Source organism: Rhodnius prolixus, unplaced genomic scaffold (assembly GCF_049639745.1).
Source record: "Rhodnius prolixus isolate KJV_2025 unplaced genomic scaffold, Rpr scaffold_6, whole genome shotgun sequence".
NCBI lineage: Eukaryota > Metazoa > Arthropoda > Insecta > Hemiptera > Reduviidae > Rhodnius > Rhodnius prolixus.
In genome coordinates, this window is record NW_027411634.1 from 7,930,148 (window position 1) to 7,954,115 (window position 23,968).

Sequence of the window (23,968 nt, forward strand, 5' to 3'; positions counted from 1 at the left end):
TATTCTCACAGAAAGATATGTACAACCATGAATAATTGTGCAAGATATATGAATAATTTATGTAATATATATTTTATGTAATCTATTCTAAATATTTTACTAACTAATGTATATTGATGTATTATTATTGATGTCGTTGCACTTCTCAAAAATAATTTTAAAAAATTTTTTTTTCTGAAATTAATTAATTCATACAATCTATTTCATTTATTAATTTTTGATAGTTTTACATAAGGAACATGATAAACTGTAATAGATTACAATATTAGAGTATTCAAGAAGTGGAAAATGTTTTTTTGTTTATTGCTTCAGTTCAATTAAGAGTTAAGACAGCCTTCCTGAATCCAAAGTTTCAATTTTAAATGTATATATTTTCAATTTTATTACCTAGAAATTTGTAAACCAAAGACTTCGAGGACGTCAGCTTGAAATTCAGTTCCTATACAGCAATTACATCCAAAATTCTGTTTCTATTTTCTCTAAGAGAATATTTTGTAGAATTTAATACTTCATGTCAAAGTAGTGTAGCGGGATTTTGTTACTCTGGTTCGGCTGTAGCCTTAGTAATTCATTGAACAAGACACATTTGGTTTACAGGCGAAACAAAGTAATGTATTTCACTTTCCTGACAGAAATATGTTAAAAACGTTTTGGGAATGAGTGTGGTTCTCCATCAAGATTCCTTAAAGAACAAATAGACAGATTTTTGAATTTATTTTCACTTTTTCATCTTTTAACTTACTTGGGTGATGAAAAATGGAGGTTCAGTTAAAATACCAAGTACATTTTCTTTTTCAGTTAAAGTCATAATCTCTACTAATACGAATAATCTTCAAAATTTATGGGTTTTCGCCTACAGAACTTAAATTTAAACCATTGGATTACGCACTAAGGTAATCACAAGCCAGTTGGGACTGCGTGTTAGCACAAAACTGTAATTGTTCATTTAGAATAAGTTCTTTTTAATCTTGCCGGTAATCTTAACTTGAATCGCACACGTAAAAAATTACTCCATAACACCTAAAAAGCAACGCTATGCGTGATAGGGAATTAAATAATTTGATTCAAAATTAAAAAATGCTCTCATTCAAAATAACCTTGTGATCTTCTGTAGAAGGCGTCTCACCTTTTCGAAAGCTAGCCCTTCGTAATGGCCTGTACTTTAAACAAATAATCTAACATGAATGAAGATAAACGCTTGTGGGTTAGGCTGAGGCGGGTCACAACCCTTGATGTAGTTTATGAACACCTAGAAGTCGTTATTCCTTGAAAGTCCACATTTTAGACTCTTTAAGACCAAAAAACATCAGTTTTCTGGTCTTTTCGTTCAAAAGTATCACTGAAATAATCAGTATTTAAAAGTCATGTTACACGTACTCGATTCATTGGCTGTCTTCGACTACTTTCCTTAAAACTTTGTCTTGTTCACATAAAACGCTTGAGGTTTTTTTTTTTTTTTGATGGATATATTAATTTGTTGTTGCCACTCACTGTACCTTTTATTTCGTACCAAGAAACGCAATATATTTGTAAGGAAAGGCTGCTTTCAAATTTTGAATTATTTTTACTTTCTGTTCATAGGTAAGGAAAGTATTGTTTTTTTTTCATTTTTAAAAATAAATTGATATATTTTCGTAATTTAAATATTTAGATTTTTTTTTTATTACAATTATTATTAACATAATTATTTTGTAAAATAAAAAAATTAATTATAAGCATTTCAGAATGATAGTTGTGATATTAATGTGATTGTAAAAGTTAACTATTTGTTAGAAATGGTAAGTTTGATTTTTTTTAAGTAGACTACTTTATTATAAACAACTTTTGTCATTAAAATATCGCATATTTACATTCATTATTGTTATTATTATTATAAAGAAAACAAGAAGCTGTCGCGTGGTGTAATTTCGTATTTTTCTACAGTAAAGTGTAACTTTCTGTCTTTTTCAACATAACAAAAAACTGGTCATTGAGTTTGTGAAAGTATCTACTTTTTGTGAAATATATGAAGTTTTAAGCAGATTTATAAATCTATAAAAAAAGAGAAGAAAGCCTAACCCTGTTTAATTTTTTGTTTTTAATTTATAGAGAAGGGTTGTAAATTTTGTAAATAGGAATGAAAAAAGTTTAAAAAGAAAAGTTTTTATTATTTTTTTGTTAAGCTACTAAATATTTATAATATCTACACCATTTTTACATAATTAGAGAAATATAAAAATAAATAAGCTTATTTGTAGATAATTTTTTTCTTTAATTTTTCGATGATTTTTTTTTTTTTTGACCATAAGATTTATTTTTATCTTATTTAAAAAAAGGATACGTATATTTTTGAATTACTGGAAGTTTTAATAAACTTCTGTAATTTAAGAAAAAAGTTGTAGTATAAGTACAAGTAGAAATTTTAGAAAACTACTTTATAGTTTTTATTGGTTATAGTTCAGGTTAATGTTGATTGCTTGATTTACCGATGCCGTTACTTCAAACCGTAAGCTACATGATTTTATTTTTTAATTTGTTGTAAAATTATATTAAAATACATGATTTATTCTCTTACCCTTTTAAAAAAAAGAAAGGGAATATACATTGCGGTTGGAAGCAAAGATTTGACACCTAAAAGATCATTCTGCGATTTTCTGTTTTTATAAGCGCTACATACTGACACACAAATCAAGTGGTAACAATTTTTTCATTCTTAGAGGACTTCAAAATGTGTATTTCTGGAAAATTCCCTCGGAATTTAAAATCTACAATAGCTCCTCTTATTCAAAGGGTAAGAGTGTAAAATGATAATAGATCTTTAATTTTTTAAAATTTTAATTTGAGAAGATATCATAAAATGTTCAAGAATAAGACCTGAGAGGAAAAAAGAAGGTAGTTTTTAGAAATATTAAACCTTTTTTATTATTATTTAATTTTTGGTTCTAATAATAAAAATGAATAAAAGTTTAAATCTAATGAAAATGTGTTCAGCTTGTGATATTAATTTTTAGATTATAAATATTAGATTAAATATGTAATAATAATGTTCTAATTATGCCATATTGTGTAAAATTTTTGTTTAATTTACTTTGTTTATGTTTTTTGTTTTCTCAATAATATTTTCATTTTGGAATACCCAATCAAAAATATTACACACCATCTCTTTTGACATCATAGCATATAATAAAACATGTATTGTGATTTAAATTTTTTGTTTTTGTTAATTATTTTTCATTTTTTGTCGTTTTAAATTTTGCATTTTAAATTTCAAAAATTCTTCCAGAAAGTTAAAAGAAACAAGCGACTAGTTGAATGTTTAATTGTATTTTTATTGTTCATATATAAAAATCTATATATACATAATAAATATACAAAAGTAAAATTTGCATATCACTTGTGAGGACACTTGATAAAAAAAAATAAAACAACAAAATAATTAAAAATTAAAAAAAAAATTGTCTTCTTGAATGTATATTTTTGTGGGGAATTTATTTTATTGTAGTTGCGATGATTTATTGTTTTTGTGTAAGCATAACTTGCCTTGTACTAGTATTTAACAAAATAAAAATAGAAATGGAGAATTACCAAAATATAAATAAAAACAAATAAATAACTAAAGTTGTGATTTGTTGGATAATTTTTGGATGTTGGATGGGGGGGGGGGGGGAATGGAAACAAAACTAAGTTTTGTTGGACACTATGTAAAATTATTTTCCAAAAATAAAAAATTCAAATTCGTATTTGTGTCACAAAATTTTTCAAAATAAAAAATCATGTTTTATTTTAGATTAATTTCGTCTTAATTTAATTTTTTAAAAGATTCATTTCACACCCTCTTTTATTATTATTATTAAAAAATTATAATAAAATAATAAAGGCTTGTATCTGATGTTTGGAAAATTTCTGCTGTGATTTAATAAATGAATATTCTTGATTTTTGACATTTAAGAAGAAGCATCGAAAAAAACTCAAGAAGAATTGCTTGTCTGAGGCTTTAAGCGGCCCTTACAAAATAAATTTGAAACCCCGATTCATATCATGACTGATCGTTTAGGCTGAGAGAAGATCAGGTCCAGGACTATAAGCGAAAACTGGTTTCGCCCAGAAAAGCTTTGGAAAATTGTTTCTCTTTCAGTAATTCACCGATTTCAGTAGCGTCTATTGAGAAAATGCAGAAGTAGCAAACAGACTTGAATTCTCCTGATTAATACAGTACAAAAATCGTGCGTGGACATTAGTGTTAATTAATGCGCAATAATAATGTTTCCTTCACAATGAAGGAGAATCCATTGCTAACCTCTACTTAATTCTCTCTTCAATAGCGTTGAAGAGTGGGCAACTTGGAAAGCTGAGGACCAGGTAAGATGATGTGATCGTGAGACTACGTGTTAATGTCAGCAAAATCTATAGGGTATCTTTTCAGGTATTGCTGGGAAATTAAGAATTCCATGATGTAAATTCCAGTGCTACCGCCTTATCAAGTCAAAATTAGAATTGGTATTCATTATTTGAAATGCCAACACAACCAGGTAAAAACAGTAGTGTAAGCTGCAAAATAAACCGTTTCCTGTGATTTTCTATGCTTCGCAATAACGATTAAGTAACTGATTAAGGTCAGTTTTGGAGTCTCTTGAAAACAGGTAATTCAGAAATAACCGTTTTGTTTCAAAATGCCAAATTATGAGGTTAACTGCTCCGAAGTCCTATCCGTAAGATTTCATGTACCATGCACTCGCCCACAAAATCATGCTTTGTATTTCACACTTCATCAGCCAGAAGTAACTAATAGGTAAGGAAAATTTGGAACAACACAATACCTATAGACTTGGACTTCTATTCAGAAAAAAAACGTGAAATTTTATTTTTAAAAATTGCAAAAAAGTTTAGTAATTAGCTTATTAGCTATTGAAATTCACTGTATATTTAAAGGGTAGGAAGACAGTTGTGTAAGGTTGATCGTCAATAACTGCACGAAAAAGCGTAACTTTTATATTGGATTAATTAATTGGATATTAATTGGACTGGAGATTATATAAGCTAAATATGTATTAAGCTGTTATAAGTAAATTTATTCGTATAGCTGTGAATTTTAGGTGGCTCAATTCAGGGATTGGTTTTTGTCCCAGTCATGACTTCTATTTTCCTATGGAGGCAACGTTTTACTAAAAGGACTTGAGAAGGAATGGATATTAATTGGCCTATTAACTAGAAAAATAGGGTTCGTTTCGCTAATTTTTCTCATGTAACAGAAGCACTCAGATAACGAAATGATTATTTAAAGCCGATTCTAATTTTCTACCTAATACAGGATTTTTTTTTGTTTACCAAATTAAAATAAAAATATCTCCTTGTAAAAATTAGGGCCAGACTACACTTTCAATCCATGTGACATATTGGCTCACTTTTGTAAAAGCAATAGGAACTGATTCATCGCACACGTTCTCGACAGATAAGCCTACAATATTGTAGAGACATTTATTAGATGGACTTCTTATTTGTAGGGGATCTCCTCCATTACCCTGCAATAAAAATTAAAAGATTTTATCATTGTATAAAATAATAAAAGAAAAATATTTATCTGTCAGTAAATTCTTAACTTATAGAGTTATATTTTGTAACAATAAGGAGTTTATATAGTTCTTCTAATATCGAAAATTACATTTTTTGAAAATCCAAGATTGCTCTCAATAATAAAGGATTAATGCTTCAATTGAAGTTAAATTTGATTAACTTTTTTTCAATTAAAATCAATGTCACCCAATACAAATTGAAATAAAATAATTCTTCAAGCAGTTGTATGACTACTTAAGTTGTTAGGGAAAAAATCGTGTCACACGTCATTTTTTCTTTATATTCAACATTCAAATAAAAAAAAGATTCTTTAATGGGAAGCGTGATCCTAGAACTCCGTTTAAAATCGATTCTCATGAAAACAAATTGAAATAAAAGCGCTGAGCAATGAAAAATTAAAAATATTTAACATTATAATTTGGATTAAGGGTAGGGATGAAGTGACACAAACGAATCCCAGGTAGAGCAGACGCATGGTTCATAATCACTCTTTGGCGCTCTGATACGTTCAAAAAATTAAAGAAAATAGCTCTGTAGGAAATTTCTAGAAAGAGAGGGTTATCTGTCGTTAGTTGTGGTAGGGATTACGGCTCTTTGGTGTCCTATACACTTCTCCCCAAAATCCCTCAGATATTCCGTAGTTGACACTCTACGATACGTATATTAAGTTACGAGCGTTCTAAGAACAGAGGAAAAACGAAATAAGAACAGAGCTCGCATCAGATTATGAGATTTATTTAAAATTAATTACATATTCTAATTTTGCTGTTTAGTTTGCACACAGAATTCCCAAATGGAGGTTGTATAATGACTATATCTTCAGAAGAAATGCTACAGCTCAGTTTCTTGCATTAGATGGAACTGGATATTCTCTGAAATTCTTAAATCTTCATATGGCCAAACTCTCGAATATACAGAACTGTTGCATGTCACAGACTACTCGAGAGAGGATTTATTTCAATTTAGAGAAAACCGAATATAACACATAACATTTTTAAGTACCATTGAGCTAAAACATGTTTTAGCGTGACCTCTAAAAAAACATTCTGATTCTGAGATGTTCTGGTTGAATAATTGTTAAAATAAAATTCCAAGTGCCGCCTTTAATTCCGCAAGTTTTTAACTTTAGAAATATCAGCTTTTGTGGTGCCATATCAGAAACTCTTTTCTAGTCGCGAAACCTGATCTTACAAGTTTCTTTCATTTTTAAAGCATTCATCATATGTTTACAGTTTATTATACAATGACCACAGCACTTTGTCTTGTTTGTAGGCGCATTGTTTTTAATGAAAAAAAAAACTTAGGTAAACAATTTACTGTTTAGTAGCTATTTTCTCTATTATCTTTCATTTAATTAGTTCTACGTGTAATTTAATTGCTTGAGAGTTTTTAAGTGGGGTTAATAAGGTTTGGCAGGAAGAATCTTCCGTGAAATAAGGATTATCAATAGTGAAAGTAGGTTATGTATAATTTTTTATGTGTAAAAAAGTTGAACAATACATACCTGACAATTTAAAGTACTCCTGCTGGAGACTAGGTGTGCACAAACAAAAGCATCATCCATTTCAGGAGCTATATCACATTCTTTGTTGTCAGCTAAAGACATTCTTGTCTTCTGCAACCCCAGACCGTCTTTATCGGCAAATTTATGACTTTCATTTTTACTAATACGCACTTCCAATGTCACTAAATCAAAGAAAAATATGGTTTTTCAATACGAGTTGAAATACAATTAAATTAAACTCATTTTTAACGAATACCTGGGGGTAAAGAAGCCCAATGAGCAACTAGTAGTCCTTTAGGTATGTGGTTGTCAAAATGTAGACAAGCAGGTCTTAGACTGTCTGAAAAATTTGGTTTTTCTGCTAATTTTAGCAATGCAATATTATTGTAATAAGTTGTGCTATTGTATTGAGGATGTGTGACGATTTCAGCAACTTCTATTTCTGTATCTGAACTCTTATATCCCAATGTTGTTCCTCCAAGACTTACAACAGTAGGTTGACCTCTGAAAGAAAGAAATTTTCCGAGCATACTAACAAAACTAAAAATTGTTGTTAATGTTACGATCTTTTGAGGAATTTTCGTATGAAGAAATGAAGATTTGTCTATTATCTGACGATACCTGAGCAGGTTCGAGCATTGCAAATTTATTCACAGCTTTTTTCTACCTCTTTATTTTTCTAAGCATTCATTTTGATCAAATGTCCCTTTTCTAAAGTACAATTTCATATTCTCTCTATCCCATTTTGTCCCAACAATGAAGAAAACAGTTTGACCCTTTATGCATTGAGATGGAATTGATGAAAAAAAGAGAACATAAACCTCCATTGATTTCAAACCTATATTGTAATTTATTTTCTAGAAGGCAAATAATATAGTTTTTAAATTTATTTATTTTATAAGAAAAGTTGCTACCTGGATATTCAAATAAATACAGAACTGTTATAAAATATTGCTCTCTTCACTATTAAATCAAATTAATCGTTTTGTTTGGAGGTGATTATTTTTTTGTTTTTAATATTCTTGTCAAGTACGCTCTTTTCTATTTTACGTGTGTAACAAAATATTTTTCCGCAAAGGCTTTACAATTTGTTAATATAAGTATCCTTCGTTTCATTATCAAATCTTCAAATAAATAAGCAGTCATAAAAAATTTGGTAATCACAAACAAATTTTTGTAAATTCTAAACGGTTTTTTAATTCCTGACATATACTGTAATGAAATGATGATGATGGGGGAATATAGCAACTCTATATGAATAACTTTCTTCTTTTAATTGTCAATTTACTTACAGTGGACTATGTGTGCAATGCGCTGCTGTAAGCACATATTTTTCACTGATCAATGCGCCACTACATTCATCCCATTGTAACTTTTCCGAATTGTCCGTGTAGCCAAGACCAACCTATTTGAAGTGAAAACCTACTTAATTTTAGTAAGAAACAAATATTTTTTTAATAATATTTCACTTTGTTTTCAATGTAAACTTTGAAATGCATTATTACCACATGAGGCAATTGTCCAGGAGAGACAGTTCTTTCTTGAGAGGGTGTTGGAGCTACCAAACTACATTTTTCAGACTTTACTGATAGTAATCCGTTTTTTGAGAGTTCTGCCACAGTTTCAGTAACAATCTCTGAATACAAACTGCACACTAAACAATAAAGTATTTGTTAGACATCGATTTATTAAAATAAATAAATAAAGCTGTAATGGATCTTCGTAAATTTGAAAAAGGATTGTTGATTGTCTTGCTTGGAGTAAATAATCACCTCTTTCAAAGCTTAAAAGTGTTTGCTATTAAAAGGCGTACATAAAATAAGAATTTTGAACTTAATAATGTAATACAAAAGCTAATTATTGAAAGTATTATTAATTTTTTATTAGTTTTATTTTTATTTTATTTGCTACGTGTTAACATACTATCTTTGATACTATCCGTCATAGCACCCATGTTTATTACATCCCTGACCAGTGTTGGACTTTCATCCTTCATCAATGGTAGATTAATCTGTTGTAGAGACTCCCGATTGAGTGAGAGACTGAGTCAGCAAGTGTAGTGCAAGAATGCAAAATCTGTTCATTAGTTTCACTATTTTTTTGGCGTTAATAGGTTCAAGGGCGAATAAAATTTAAAATTTCTGTCTGGTAGTAAATTGCCTGCAATGGGTTGCTATCTGGTAGTAATTGTTTAAAATTGTAAAGGTAATGGCTTAAAAAGTTCGACTTCGTAAGTCCATTTGTGGAACCAAATTGTAACTTACTCATTTCTGCTGGACGAGATTTCTGTGCACTACGATTAGGTCTTGCAGTAGATTGTGCTTCTGATAAGTCATCTAGTGATAATGCTGTATCCTGATCTCCGGCAAATTTTCCAAAAAATGCAGATTCAGCAGCCGCCGTTGGCGAAGAGATGTGAAATGGATGATGTGATTGATAAGCAAAAGGTATTGAATGTAAATTAGGTTGAGTCATTTGTGAACCATAAGAAAAGGTACCAGTAGATCCACTAATAGTCTCAAAAGAGGGTGAACTTCCAAGATTGCCATACGTAACCTAGAAAGGTAAGACTTATTATAACGCAATAATTAATAAAACTTTCCAAAGAGTTGGTACCAAGTAAGAAATATGGTCTTTACTGGGTACTAAGGATAATAAAAACAAATAGATAGAGTTCATACTTTGCGTTCAGGATACACTATAGTTTCTCTGATGGGTAATGGTTTACGTTTCGCTCTAATTGGTTTGTTTAAATGAGTTCTGATCTTCACATAGTCTACATCATCTTCTGCTTTCAGTAATATATGTGAAGAATATCTTTTTACACATGGTCGTCGACGGACAATACGCTGTAAATTATGAGTTATAAATTAATTAGTGGGTACAGTATTTTTTAAATTCGTCCTAAATCTTAGTGTGGTGAAACAAATTCTAACAAAAACATAAAATAAATCTCAACCCTAAATCAATTTTCAATATATGTATGTAAATCCTGAAAGAGAAGTAACATAATTGGAAACTCTACAGTCTAAACTCAGCTAATCAAGAAAAATAATACTCCTTAAAAAAAAATCCATTTCAGAAATCCTCTCAGTTTGGCCAAAATTAAAAGCGTTTGTGAACGTGATTTTCCAAAAAAGCTGAAAATTAGTGTGTGCGAAATTTAGCTTTGTAGTTTCAAACTAATGATCCATGATTCGAAATTTTGAATCACAAACTGCTCGTATACACTAAAAGAACTTAGGTGCCTTCTTGTTTGTTTTTCAAAGTAATAAAAAAAAATACCAAATAATTTTTATATGAAAATTAAAAAATGCATGTTGAATTATTTTCATATAAATTTTTAAAATTGTCCTTTGTCTTTTAAATATTTGTTATCTGTATGCTGTCATTTGGGCCGAAAAAAGATTAGTCTTTCTTGCAGACTGTTCTTGTGATTATCACGATGGCAATGCTGAAGAAGTTTAGGATGAAAATGAAGGTGTATTAGATGAACATTAAGTTACGCCGGGATGTATTTCTTTAATTTAGATGAAGGGTAGGTGAAGGCTAATTGGTGGTAATGAATACTTGAAAAATAATTGGACGAAACTGGAGGAAATATATCTGTTATTGTGAGCTTTTTTAAAGTGCATTGTTTAATATTTTTCATGAATTATTATTTATTTAAATTTAACTGCAAATAAATAAATGTACCAAAAGCATGATATGCAGAGGTTTTTAAGGAAGAAAATTCGTATTTTTGAAAATTTATGACTTTGCTAGTGTTATCTTGCAATCTAATTCGTCAAAACTTAGTTTATATGCTTACCTTTCTATACGTTGTCATCTTTCTGATTGGATTTGGATATTCAGATGGTTCTTGAATCGTATCCAAAGGCACATTTGTTTTTTTATTCTTCATTCCTAATAGTATTGGCGAAAATTGCTTTAAAGGTAGAGCTTCAGGTTGTGGTAGCTCTTTGGTACGAGTCGTTTCAACTGTCTGTTGAGGACAACAGATAATAGGTCCTCCAACATTATCACACAATTCTGGAGTATGTCCTTGTTCCACTAGGTCGGCTAGTGGTTTGCACTCGTAGCTCAGTTTGCAGGTACCAGTCCAACCTAAAGAGCTATTACATGGATGTCCTTCGTCAGCTGTAAGAATTTTTTTTTTTTTTTGTTATGGCAATGAGAATTTTTACCGCAAACCATCATGGAGTCAAGTAATATGATAGCATGTAATTGATATAATGTAATGATTAACATTATATTTTAAAGTTAGTTTGAAGCACTCTAAAATTATTTTTCTTATTTCATTGTTTCTAGAGAAAGTGATAAGCATTCGAGCCGCCCTGTACTTTTTCAGAGTTCAATCAACTTCGTACTGATCATCATCGGTCTGGGAGCTGAAAGAGGCTTGTGTAAGAGAAAATCAAATTCGTAAGTGTAATATCCTATATTTTCATCATATCATGCAGCAGGCAGTGGCTGTGGTGAAAGCAATGCGCTATGTACATTTCTTCAGTTATGTACGTTTGCCTGTAGGTTACACTAACCATGGCCTGAAGGGTGAAGGCCATGAAGTCGAAGTATATAGGTGCAACTCGACGAACTGTTACATCTCGCTAGTTAGTAAATTTTAGGGTGTAAATGTCAAATTTGATCGCAGGAGGGAAGGTAATTGTGCCTTTTTATTTTAGTTAAAATATGTAGGAAACAATTGTGTAATCAAATTATTAAAGCCGCATCACCAAACCTAGAAGACGAACTATGATAAAAGCATTCTTGTATAGTGCATACTCTAGTGGTACCGAAAATATTTAAGAAGATCCTTAAACATTGAATTACGCCTAGAGCCTCTCAAGTAATAAATTCGTCATGAATACATCTTAATTTTAGGGTGGTTAGAAATAAGTCGTAGGAGTCAGAATGAATTATTTATAACTGTGTTATACCAGTAATAGGCTGGGATATCCCTCTGTTTATCCAGATATGATAAAGTTAGATAAAAATCTTCAGTTGATGGCTGCCCAAAAATAAAGCAAACTGTCAATAATATTTTATGAAACTTAAACTTTATCTGAATAATTAGGCAAGTAAAAGGGAAAAAATCTGAGAACTATACAAATTCAAAACAAAAACAAATTTTTTCTCCTTCATCGATCATTTTCTGACCATATAAAGTAAGGAATACTATTCAAAATAATAATAATAATAATTCATGTTTATAACGTCAATGTCAAATCAGAATTGTAGAATTTATATTACTTTAAAACGATTATATGTAAGAAATTCCTGAAGGCTGCATAATCCATTTATAGGTGTAGGATTCTACTTTCTTTACAATTGGTTACCATATTTATTTCAGTGAGCACTACTTAAAGTGCAAACTACTTTCATCGTAAACTACTAGACAACAAGTACTCAATAGCTTATAACAACCCGACAAACATTAAGTTTCACTAGTAATAAGCCAATTAACTTACAGTAAATATTACAAGTAGAAAAATGTAAGTAATTTTAAATAAGGTGTTTAATTTGTTAGCAAATCATTTGAAGATCATAAAGATAATTACTGCACTAATCATGTACACAAACTTTCTTACGATCGCTCATAAGGTTTTACGAATTTACAAAATGAAATTATCCTAAAACTTAGACTAAAAAAGCAAAAAATTGATTCAACAAAATATCAAGAGTTTTTGGATAATTTAACATGAAGTAAATATACAATTCAGAGAAGTTGATGTAAACCGATGAAAAAATTTTTTGCAAGAGAATCCTCTAACATTATATTGAGCACTTCCACGGATTCTCGGACCAGCACCATTAACTGACAGATGGCTTGTACTAGTCTTACTAAACATTAAACGACAGATACGAGTAGCCGGCTCGGTTTTTAGAATCAATCTAAGCAATTGACTACTTTATAGTTTCCTCGTAAAATCGAAAGATATTCATTTTAAAACTGCCCGTGTAAGTTCCTCTTTCCGTACTTCTTATCGTTATAGATTCGCCAGTGATGTTTAATTTTACATCACATTTAAAATATACCAATATTATAAGTTATAGTGTTTCAAGAGCAAAAGTTTTCTTATTTTTAGTATCACATTTCCGATAAAGTTAGCAAGAACAGTCTTTTACTCTTTCCTTCAAAACTGTGCATTTCTTTCTTCTGCATTTGACGTAATGAAATTTCGTTTTAATTTTTTTTTTTAGTAAAATTTTAGTATTTTTATATTGTATGTTACTGGTTGGAGAAGGTATTGCGACCATGCAGATTTACTACAAAAGTTCAAGTTTTGCCTGAAAGGATACGTTGATTCAGAAAAAGTTATTTTTACGAATTGGTGATTGGTGCTGAGTAAAAATCTCAAAAAGTCAAACTGATATTTCGGATTGTTGGTATCATGGGAATCGATAATAAGCTTTTGAACATAATCAGCCAACCTGAAGGGCTACTTCACTAAATCGATTTTTTACTGTTAAGATATTTTCTCATAAATGACTCCCAACGATTTTCTTTAAACATCACATGCGGATATACATATAACATACTTATATGTCTATAATAATTATTTAAACCATTACAGCTGGATATGCTTCTTAAGGTAATTCTGGGACATAGTGGTCAAGATTCCTTCCAAAGTGGCATTTAAGTGTTTAATTACCATTGTAATTAGAGCAATCCTATATATAAGTAAAATTCTTAATTTTGAAGAAAATCGGTTGAGGGGATTCATTTTATCATTTTACTGAATAAAATTTTGGTTTTTACGATTTTTTTCGTCCAAATTTCAAGTATAATGAAAATGTTATTAAGTAAATTACGGTAACAGTCAGTGGTGTGGGTGTTTGCAGCAGATTTTTAATTTTGTTATGATGACAAATATTAACTACTGAAATATTTGTAACTAAAAGAAATGTATTAATTACTTACTTGAAGAAGCTGACATAAAACAATAGAAATAAATTATTAAAGTTGTCAGAGTCTGCATGGCGTTAAACTGAACTAAGATAGTATCAAGTTAAGTACCTTGTTCAGTACTGAACACTAACCGAATGTCACCAGTTATACATAAATGTAATAAGTTTCACTAGCTCTCTAATGCCCCTCTTCCTAAACATCATGACTCCTATTTTTATCAACTCGTTTTATGTTTTACCCCAATGATAAAGAACTGGTTTTCTGGTATAAATTTAAAGTGAAATTTTTAAGAAATTGTATGAGGAAAAATGTTGTATTTATTCTGTTTATAGTGTATCATGCTAAAGTAATCATTCTATATTTAAAGATTTGATTTAGTTAAGGTAGACAAATTCATGATGTAAAGTATACCGACTCTTTCTTGCCTACGTTCTCAGTTGTCTCTTACACCTTTAATCGCCGAACGCTCAATACTATATATGTGGTGGTCTGTTTGCTACTAAAACTATTGTTTGGTGAGACTTCCAGGTTTTTTTCAGAGGCTAGATGTTCTTAGATATGTTAAAATAACATGATAACGTAGTAGTACTTGTTTTCGCTTAATACGAGTTATGTATTTTGTCTTCTGTTATTTATATTATAATTGAAATATAAAGTAAAAAATTTACAACTTAGAGATTTTTTATATCTTCTACAAATTTTTTTTTTCACTTAATATCTGTTGTGAAACACACTAACTCTTTTTATAATAATTCAAAATTTAAATGATTTTATTTATTTGTTTTAGTTTTGAATTTTGCGGAACTTCCCTAACAAATCTGATGGTACGAGCCAATCAAAAATGATACGTTCAAATCGGGTAACAAGAGAATTTGATTCATCTCCACCGGCAGATTAATCATCAAACCGGATTCCCCGAAGGAGATTCTGAAATCCATAGCTTTAAGGTAATAGTATTGAAATTTTCCTTCATTGGGTGCAAAGTATTCTTTAATTCTAAACGATTTTTGAATTTCATACATCATCAAAGTTTGATTCATCAGTTTGGTTAGAGAATTCCACGTTCGCTACCAACGATGAGAATGTCCAGTAAATGTTATTATACTGGGAATTATAATCAAGGTTCGTATCCTGAGCTAATGATTTTCTCATTTAAACTAAAATCGGAAAAGTAACAAGTTAAAGCTCTTGAATCTTGTCGCTACCATAAATTATTTTAACACAGAACCTGCTGAAATCGGCAGATTCACCATATTTTAATAATATTTTCAGTTTTAACTATATTTGAAGAGCAAATGTAAGGAATATAATTTCGAGTAGTAACTTTACCTCCCTTTAGCATAGATTTAAACCTCTATTCAGCTTCCTGCTTCTAATTGGACATTTCTAATGAAGGGATTTAAAGAAAGAGGACTTCGTTACATAGTATTTACGATTAACTAGTTTTAAATACAAACATTCAAACTAATAGACCTTCCATTGCGCCTTTCAACTTTTCATTATTCTCTTCCCATCTGCTATTGGTCCTCCTCTGCTATGTACCAGGACATGTAAATCCTAATTTAAAACCTTTGTCTACTGGCAGAACTATTGGCCTTCTCTCTCAAACGTATCAGTGACCAGCCTTTGAAGATTTCAGAATAGTTTTCGTGAATTTATTTCCAAATAGATTTCAAAATACTTCTCGAGAATCTACTTCATTCTTTCTGTTTTGATCTTCAAAGAATCTTGAACCTATACTCTTACATTGCGTGTTGATGTTTTAAGTACATAAAGCTTGTACTTAAAACTCTCCGCTGGGTGTTCTACCACAGTTGATCCTACCTCTGAAAAGACTATGACTGGTCGACTGGAAAGTATCTTATACCCTGTTAGCTGGAGCTTTAGTATAGCTAGTTAGCGTTATGGGGCCTATGACCCTAGGAGGCCAGAGGCAGGCTAAAATGACTGGTGGAAAACTACGAGCCTTGTAAAAAGGATAAGTTTCTCCTAGAACAATATAGTGTAACAGAATTAGGAAATTCAAAATTTGAATGAAGTGGCTATGAAAGTTTTTATGGGGTTAAAGCCAGGTAGACTCAGGACAATAGAAGCTGTCAAAATATCAGGGTAGGGCAAATAAGAACACCAGACCACTGCTTGGGACTTTCCATCCCATTCATTTTTTGAGGGTTCATCTTTTACTCTCTTTTCACTATACAGTACGGTACTCATTCAGTATAGCCAACTCTCAGTCATTATTTTATATTTTATTGTGTTTAGTCCTCCAGCCTTCCTTATCAATCTAATTTTTCGCTCATGCCTACAGTAGCTACTTAAATCTTCCTTTCGTGGCCGTACTCGACATCAGCCTCATCTACAGCTTACAGTGGAGTTCATGAACCCGGAGCCCCTGTGCAGACTATCAGAAATAGGAGACATTGGCCTCCATGATTCCAGCATTATAATCGCCAGATTTCGGCATGATATCTTTGTCACGTATAATGAGCCCAAAGGAGAACGCGTAAAAAGGAAAGAAGGCATCAAATAACACACCTCTTAAAGAATCGTATAACAAGACTATTTTTCTGCAGAGTCTTGGGAATCCGCACTTCATCCATTGATAATAATAAGAATGTGACCAACAAACTGGGTTCAACTTACTCTATTTATTGGTCGTTCCTACTTAAGGTGTATTCTCTCCAATATTTAATTCATCCCAAAAAATTGTCAAACGCCAAATTCATGGAAATGAAAATAAATGGTTGCGTTATTTATTGGTTGACATCAAAACAAAAATATTGGCCGTACGCCTTTATGTTTAAACCCCTCAAATTGTTCTTAAAAATTTCAGAAAAAACCTATGATAATATATTTTATAATAATCATTAATCCTTTATAGTTTTATATTTTAAAATAAATAAATAATAATTTGAAAATAAATAATACTAAAAAGCTTTAGTTAAGTATACATTCAATTTTAGTTATTTGTAAACATCCCCTGTTTACACTTGTTAACAAGTTCTGAACTGAAATAAACTACTCTGTAGTTCACTGGAAGTCACAAAACAATTAAATAATAGTTTTTCTTGAGAACATACACAAGGTAGTAGAAACGTTAAAAGTCTCCAATATTGACTGTTTGCAGGTGTGAATGAAGTAGTAGTACCACCATCACAGAACTTCCTCCCACAAGTCTGGCCCACAAGGGTACAGTAGTGGGGACTGTTTGTAAAGCACATTCAGTACACAACCACGCACACATTCGGATGAACCTGTTGCCCAGTAACCGCTTTCAGTACTTGTCTGGCATCCCAACGGGACGCAAGACAGCAGAAACCGGCTAAACTGTGGGTGAGTTTTCCGAGTTTTTAAAAATATTTTATTACGTTATGCGTACGCAATGGGTCACATTTGTAAGTTCTGAATAATTTTGTTTTGGTCATTACATATTAAGTTCCTTAATGGATTTGGAAAATTTGGTTTGCGAATATTTGCATTCAACTTTTTTTTTTTAAAAAAAAAAATTAAGTTTTACCTTAGAATGGAGCATTACACTAAATGGGGGTCTCAGACAGGAACTTAACGTCATTAATCTTATTTACCTGTAATGCTGAATTTTTGAAAATATTTTTAATTCGTTTCAAAAGTGGTATTTATTATTACTTATTTCTACAAATTTTGTTATTAAATCGAAACGTCCTCGCATCTGCACATTCAGGATAAGCCATAACTAAAGTAATCTCTCTTAGATCTTGCAACACATCAGTTAACTAAGTTTTTTCTCTTCCTTATCTGCCTGGTACCGAGCAAACGGCGTTTTAGAATACATAACGCTTCTATTCTCTCCACATATACCCTAATGTCCACATATGTGGTTAGCTTTGCCTTGCTAGATTATATAGCACTCTGAAATGAAATTATAATTCTGCTTTTTTTCTTCGATATTTCATTTCCCCTGAGTTAATTGTTGCTTTATCCCTAAAGTAACTTACTGGGTCGAAACTATACAACTTCAGACCCTAGGATTACTGCTTCTTCTTTATGACCTCACTTTGTTATTGGTGTTTGAAATATTCTTCCCGATATTAGTAAATCACCTGCGTAAGATATGCACTGCCTTAGCCTTTTGTTCATGGTGCCGTTCTAATGGGTTCTGATGGCTTTCGCTGCCTTCCCCCAAGAAGGAGTAAATAAAAGAGGGGGGGAAAAAACAATCTGGAAAAAGATTAAAATTTTCCTCTAATTTCAGGCGACTTCCTAAAAAATATAATGTCACCGAGTGATGAGATTTCCAATAACTGGCAAAAAAAATTACAGGAATGCTCAATTACGGTGAGGCTCACAAAGCCGAGATGTAAAACGTAAAGTAAAGTAAAGTAACCGCCTATTTTTTCAGGCGGGGCTTAACGTCCAACTAATATTTACTAGGTGTCGTGGACGGAGGCGACTAGCAAACGTACTTTACTACTTCTCATTTAACTATTAAATAAAATCCAAGGCCAAGACCGGGAATCGAACCCAGTACCACAATGCATATTAGCTTTGCAGGTCTCGCCTCTTAACCCGCTCGGCTACCGTGGCGCCTAAGCCGAGATGTATGGTGGTACGGGTTTCATTCCCAGTCTAGGCCTTGGATTTTATGTAATGTTATACGAGAAAAATATAGTAATGTTTGCTAGTCGACTCCTTCCACGACACTTAATTTGGACGTTAAGCCCACCTGCAAAATTGGCATTACCTGCTCAAAAACAGATCCTTTCTGGACACGCTGGAAAATTGCAGAATTATTTTCCCCAAAAGATTTTCTATTGAAATTAAAAATTAATCCTTAATTTTAATTCAAATATACTTCGATTTTCAACTATATTTCCTACAAACAATTTTTATTGATTTAGTAAAACTTCTTAAAAATATTTTGTGTCTTGGTTGTTTGTTACAGTTTCAGGTGGTCCAAACAATCATGATTGTCTGACGCGATAGAAATATGTTTATCTTCTTACTTCTTATCTCGATACCGGTCACAGTTTCTTGCGGAGAAACGCATTGTCCTACCCAAGGTAATGTAAACTGTTTAATTTTAACTTATTCAAAATTTAATAAAGTAATTTTGTTTTTTTAGCTTTATTTATAAGTATTATGGTTAGATATGTCCAATGCCTTGACTACTCAACCATTCGTCTACAAGCCAGACAGTAGAGTCTTGCCTTTTCTAATAAGCCTGAACACTATTCGTCTCGAACAGCTTTCATTATGTTCGTCACTCCATATAAAGCACAGCTAGGGGAATTACAGATCCCAGCCTCAGTAGATGCTTTTGTGGTTGACGATTAATTAATCTGTCGGAAGCACAGCCATTCATCTTGGCACTATTGAAGGAGTCGACGTCTTTCATCATTTTTAGTTCTCCTTTTTTATTGTAGTCGCTTTCAGGTGCTTCTTTTTGCCCTGTTCGACTGTCTACAATGTTATTGTGGCGCAAATCGAATTGTCTGCTCTCTCATTCCCAGTGACCTTTTCAACCTGGAAAACATCTGTGTAAGATTCATGTCCTGAGTTTTAGGTCAAGTATAAATAGCTAAATGTTTGGAAAAGTTTGTTTCACGTTAGGACATACGTGATAAAATATCAAGTATGTCTTGTATTTGAAGTGCTTAAGTATTTGTTACTGATTATTTTCTTTCCTAAGAAATATCTTATATATCAGAGAAATCTTACTAGAAGTTACTTCCGTTTTACTTTTAGAGAAAGGGAAGATACGTAGTTTCCACGCAGAGGACATCACATACTCAGGTCACGTGTCCTATCTATCTGGGTGCTAAGATTCTATATATACCTGTAGAAGTAGGGCAATAACTTCTGCCAGCGTTGATCTTATCCTTAGGGAGTAAATTTTATTTGTTTTATCCAGTTATTACACTAATAAGAGGAAGTTTTGCAATCGTAAAGATTTAGATTTTGGTTTTCACCATAAATATACTTGTTTAATCCCTTGAGTACAAAAAAAAAACAGTTTTTACAAATTGGTGTGTTTATGTGTTGGGAGAAAAAACTAAAAACCTGGGAATCGCTGAAACTTTTGTTTAAATATAGTTTCTGAAAATAATGTAATCGATAGTCAATGTGACCTAGGCAATATCAAACATTATGTTGACAAATTACCTCAGTGGGGTTCAATCTTATTGACTTAATTGCACTTTGCTACGCCCATAATCTGTTTAAATAAAGGACTTTAGGGAACTGTCACGTACATAATACTTACAAAAGGCACCACAGTCAGATTATCCGTAATTTCTATTTTACTGCAAACAGTTCTTTTTACTTTCTCTTCTTGCTACTAAAAGGAAGTATGGCGATCGTGTCAAATTATCTCAATTGATTTTTCATCGGGAATTCCATTTGTGTTGTCAAAACTGTTTTTTATTAAATGTGTGTGTGTGTGTGTAATAGAGAGTAATACAATGTTACAAACAAAAAGCAGAAAGCACCAATCAAAATCTTCTAACTGGGAACCCGATTTTTCTTAATGGATTTTTCTTTTTAAAGTTTTTCGCGTTTTCTCAAATGTCTATAGCAATTTTCATTAAACTTTTAAAATTGATACCTAATATAATGTCTAATATAATACCTTATATAATATAATGTGAAAATATTCATTAAAATATTGATTGTTTTGGGAGTTCCTAGATGTGTTCATTCTAATATTAAGATACAGTTTAAGCACTGGTTGAGAGTTTTAAAAAAAATTAGCTAATTGGAATAGCTATATCTTTTTTTATCTGTAAATGTAATATTTATTGAACATGTTTTTTTTTTTCTGAAAACCTAAAGTAAGTGGCGAGTTTTAAGGAATATAGGTGTGTTTGGTTTGAGTGTGATTGATGTTTCAAATTAGGGAAGAAGCCAAAACACTACCGACCATAAATCTTAGGCAATCCTCTGACCACCTATATTTTAGTGGCTCTTTAATACAATTACACTCATTACTTTCAGCAAAAGAATTATTTTCTTGAAGATTTTTTGACTTATTTTTGATAGAAGAAAGTATTTATTTAACCGTGTAGACTTTTTATTTTCACTTTTCATTGGAGTACGTAAAAGAGGTTTTTTTTACAAATTGGTCTGTGTGTGAATATGTACCCACTTTAATTCAAAAATGAAATATCTTAAGACAGTTTAAATTTGATATTTTGCTTAGGGTTTTGTGTCAAAATTTGTCAATAAGAATTACCACTTTACTGTTTGTATTTTTCAGTTCTTTTAAGATTTTCTTGATAATCGCATCTATGATTTAGTGTACTAATCGTATATATGTAGAACTATCACTCTTATTATGAAATATTTTCTCCGAAAAATTCGATTACGGGTATTTCATGTAGCTTAGTAGGTTAGAGGAGTGTCATGTTTGTACAGTTCTATTTATGTGTATATTTATTTTTTAGGAAGGTTAAAGATCTTTCTGAGATCGAGTTTGAAGAAGAATTCTCAACCGAAAATATATATATCGTATATATACAGGGTGTTCATTTTAAGACGGCTCAAATGCATTTCATGCTTAAACGGTTAATCTGAGCAAAAAATGGTAGAGGAAAAATTTGTTGCCCGTCACCTCTAGTTTCAGAATATGTGACTTGATTTTAGATTCCTGCCCGCATACGCGGCTGACGCGCGACCAAAAGTGAGGGTTCGCAGTTGACCCCCATTTTCATATAACAGTTTTAAAGAGTATAAAAAGTAATGAAAGAAACCGGAAACCGCAATTCGATATTTTCAAAATTAAAGGTGCTAGGCCATTTCAAAATCTGGTATTTTTAATCATATTTCAATTTTTTTAACTTGTTATCAAAGAGAAAGAAGAGCACGCGATAGGTCATTTTTTTGTATTTTTTCATCCCCTTTCTACTAAAACTATTGCCAAGGCCGTAAAGCTACTATTTTTCTTAATATCGGGAAATAAGTCGTTTTCCGAGTGATTTTTCTAAGTAAAATCAAACGTTAAGAGCTTTAGATGTCCTCAAACATACACAAAAGGGCTAAAAATTAATTTTACATCTGTTACAAACAAGAAGGTTTAATAATTATTTGGTAATCTTGGGAGAGTTGCGTTTAATTACCAAAAAAATTGGAAACCTCCTGCCACATATGTAAGTGATCAATATCTTTCATGTAAAGGATCAAACTTATGCCTTAATTTACCAAATAATGCACTTTACTCAACTTGTGAAGCATGTACTGTGCCTTTAAAGGTGCCTCCTCAGATACAGAGAGCAGGTGATAACCTCCAGGCTAACCTGGCTTGCGAGTTTTCTCGAAATTCGAATTTTTTTCGAAATTTCCCGCCGTTAAAAAAAAAAGTGGGTGGAGCATATAACTTTGGTCACCCTGTATATATATATATATATATTCAATGGATAGTTTACGTTTTTTATATTTTCTCGAAAATTGGATGCATTGGACAATGCATTCGTACAGGTTTATAGTTGTTACTTTTGGTTTTTATTTTATTATTTATTTAAAAAGAAAAAAAAATAGGTTTAGGCCTATTTTTTGGGGAGGATTGGGGTAAGAATCCCAGTAAATTTACATTTTTATATACGGTCTTACAAAACTGAATAGTGTCGATAAGATTTACATATCTTCAATTTTCGCAGTTCTGAAGAAAATTTATTATTTATATCTATGAGAATAGCAGTCAGAGTAAGTCATGTAAATTTTCACGACAGATGTTTTTATTTTGATGATTCCCAAGAATTATTAGTGGTGAGGTTCCCTGATATTTAGAAGTAGAATTTAAAAAAATTATTCAAGGCACTATGAAAAACTTTTTTTTATGTAGTTTATTTTTCCTTTTTTAATTTTCTATTTACTTTTTAATATTTTAATTTTTTTTGTGTTATTTGAGGTGGTTTAATTATGTTTAATTACTTTGCAAACTAGTTCCCTATATATACACACTTGTAATTGGGAATAATTGCTTGGTAAATGTATAAATAAATGTTAAATTGTGGATGAATTTCTTTTTACAAAAGATATGAATTTATGAAAGTGATACGGAGAATATCACTAATTATAATGATTACTGGAAATAGCAGGGCCTAGCAACTGAATTTCATCTCATAATTATTCAGTTATGCTGTGTGACCACACAGCTAACAAACAAATTAAATCTTTACGTAGGATGAATTTCTTAAAATAATCAATCGTAGTGTTTAAGCTATTTAAAAAGAGAGATTTTCTCAGTACTAGTTGCAACAATTTAAAATAGTTTGAAATTCAGATACTCATAAATGAAAATGTTATATACCATTCACTTTTGATGTACGATTAATTTTTATAATTGACTCTATATTTAAAGAGAAAACTTGAGATTCGTTCGGATTGCAACATGTGTTCTATGCTGTATCGGATCTCGATGAGGAAATTTTCTTGGAGAGGATTTAGTAAAGAAAGATGTGTTTAACTGAAAGGTTTCGCCGTTGCCCATCAGTTGTTTTTGATCGGGTTCTAATTAATGAAAATATATAATTTTCGTATATCTATTATATTTTGGTATTTAATCTTTTAACTGTGTTTTCGATTTAGTAGAGTGTATTTCCAGCTAAGAGACTTTGATCGCTAAGTTAGAGTATTAAAGTAAAAGTAAAGTAAAGTAATCGCCTATTTTTTCAGGCGGGGCTTAACGTCCAACTACCAATAAGGTGTCGTGGACGGAGGCGACTAGCAAACATACTTTACTGTAAATTTCTTTTATTAACCTTTAAATAAAATCCAAGGCCTAAAGACCGGGAATCGAACCCAGTACCACAATACATATTAGCTTCGCTGGTCTCGCCTCTAACCGCTCGGCTACCGTGGCGCCTTGCTAAGTTAGAGTTACCCAGCTATTAACCAAAAGTATTGTAAAGTTTGAACGTACTGTAAATTTATAATTCATATATGCAAGCATATCATTTTCTGACAACTACCCAGGAGGCTTCAAAACAAAGAGCGGAGGTATTCTGCTAGTACTAAATTTCCAAAAT

General features: G+C 31.3%; 2 protein-coding genes across 9 annotated transcripts in view; one reads left to right on the forward strand and one right to left on the reverse strand.

Moving 5' to 3' along the window:
* Window positions 1-3,626: 3,626 nt before the first annotated feature.
* On the reverse strand, window positions 3,627-11,096 carry LOC141461428 (uncharacterized). The gene is made up of 8 exons (XM_074142540.1): window positions 10,866-11,096; window positions 9,736-9,903; window positions 9,319-9,610; window positions 8,560-8,708; window positions 8,347-8,459; window positions 7,311-7,558; window positions 7,055-7,236; window positions 3,627-5,498 (listed from the first exon to the last, which is right to left on the reverse strand). The coding sequence occupies exons 1-8, from the start codon at window positions 10,956-10,958 to the stop codon at window positions 5,337-5,339; spliced, it is 1,407 nt and encodes a 468-aa protein (XP_073998641.1). The 5' UTR covers window positions 10,959-11,096; the 3' UTR covers window positions 3,627-5,336.
* Gyc32E (Guanylyl cyclase at 32E) overlaps window positions 9,483-23,968 on the forward strand; it is a 41,533-nt gene continuing 27,047 nt past the window's right edge. For 2 of the 8 annotated variants that reach the window (XR_012462850.1, XR_012462851.1), the window contains exons 1-5: window positions 10,470-10,668; window positions 11,366-11,479; window positions 14,755-14,914; window positions 17,095-17,300; window positions 18,889-19,006. Coding sequence is in view for 6 of the 8 variants with exons in the window: in XM_074142492.1 (XP_073998593.1) it covers window positions 18,934-19,006 (73 nt within the window). In the remaining 2 variants the exon portion in view is untranslated. Of the gene's footprint in view, window positions 9,619-10,469; window positions 10,669-11,140; window positions 11,278-11,365; window positions 11,480-14,754; window positions 14,915-17,094; window positions 17,301-18,888; window positions 19,007-23,968 lie in introns of those variants that run through there. The other 6 variants (XM_074142492.1, XM_074142495.1, XM_074142490.1 and 3 more) reach the window with 6 other exon arrangements.

What these genes read in the sequence shown, in the direction of transcription:
- LOC141461428 (XM_074142540.1), bottom strand. Translation starts at nt 10,958, where the DNA reads ATGAAGAATAAAAAAACAAATGTGCCTTTGGATACGATTCAAGAACCA. An exon ending in TTGGGCTTCTTTACCCCCAG is followed by an intron (nt 7,237 to 7,310) that starts GTATTCGTTAAA and finishes TCTTTGATTTAG; the next exon opens with TGACATTGGAAGTGCGTATT. An exon ending in GGAGTACTTTAAATTGTCAG is followed by an intron (nt 5,499 to 7,054) that starts GTATGTATTGTT and finishes TTTTTATTGCAG; the next exon opens with GGTAATGGAGGAGATCCCCT.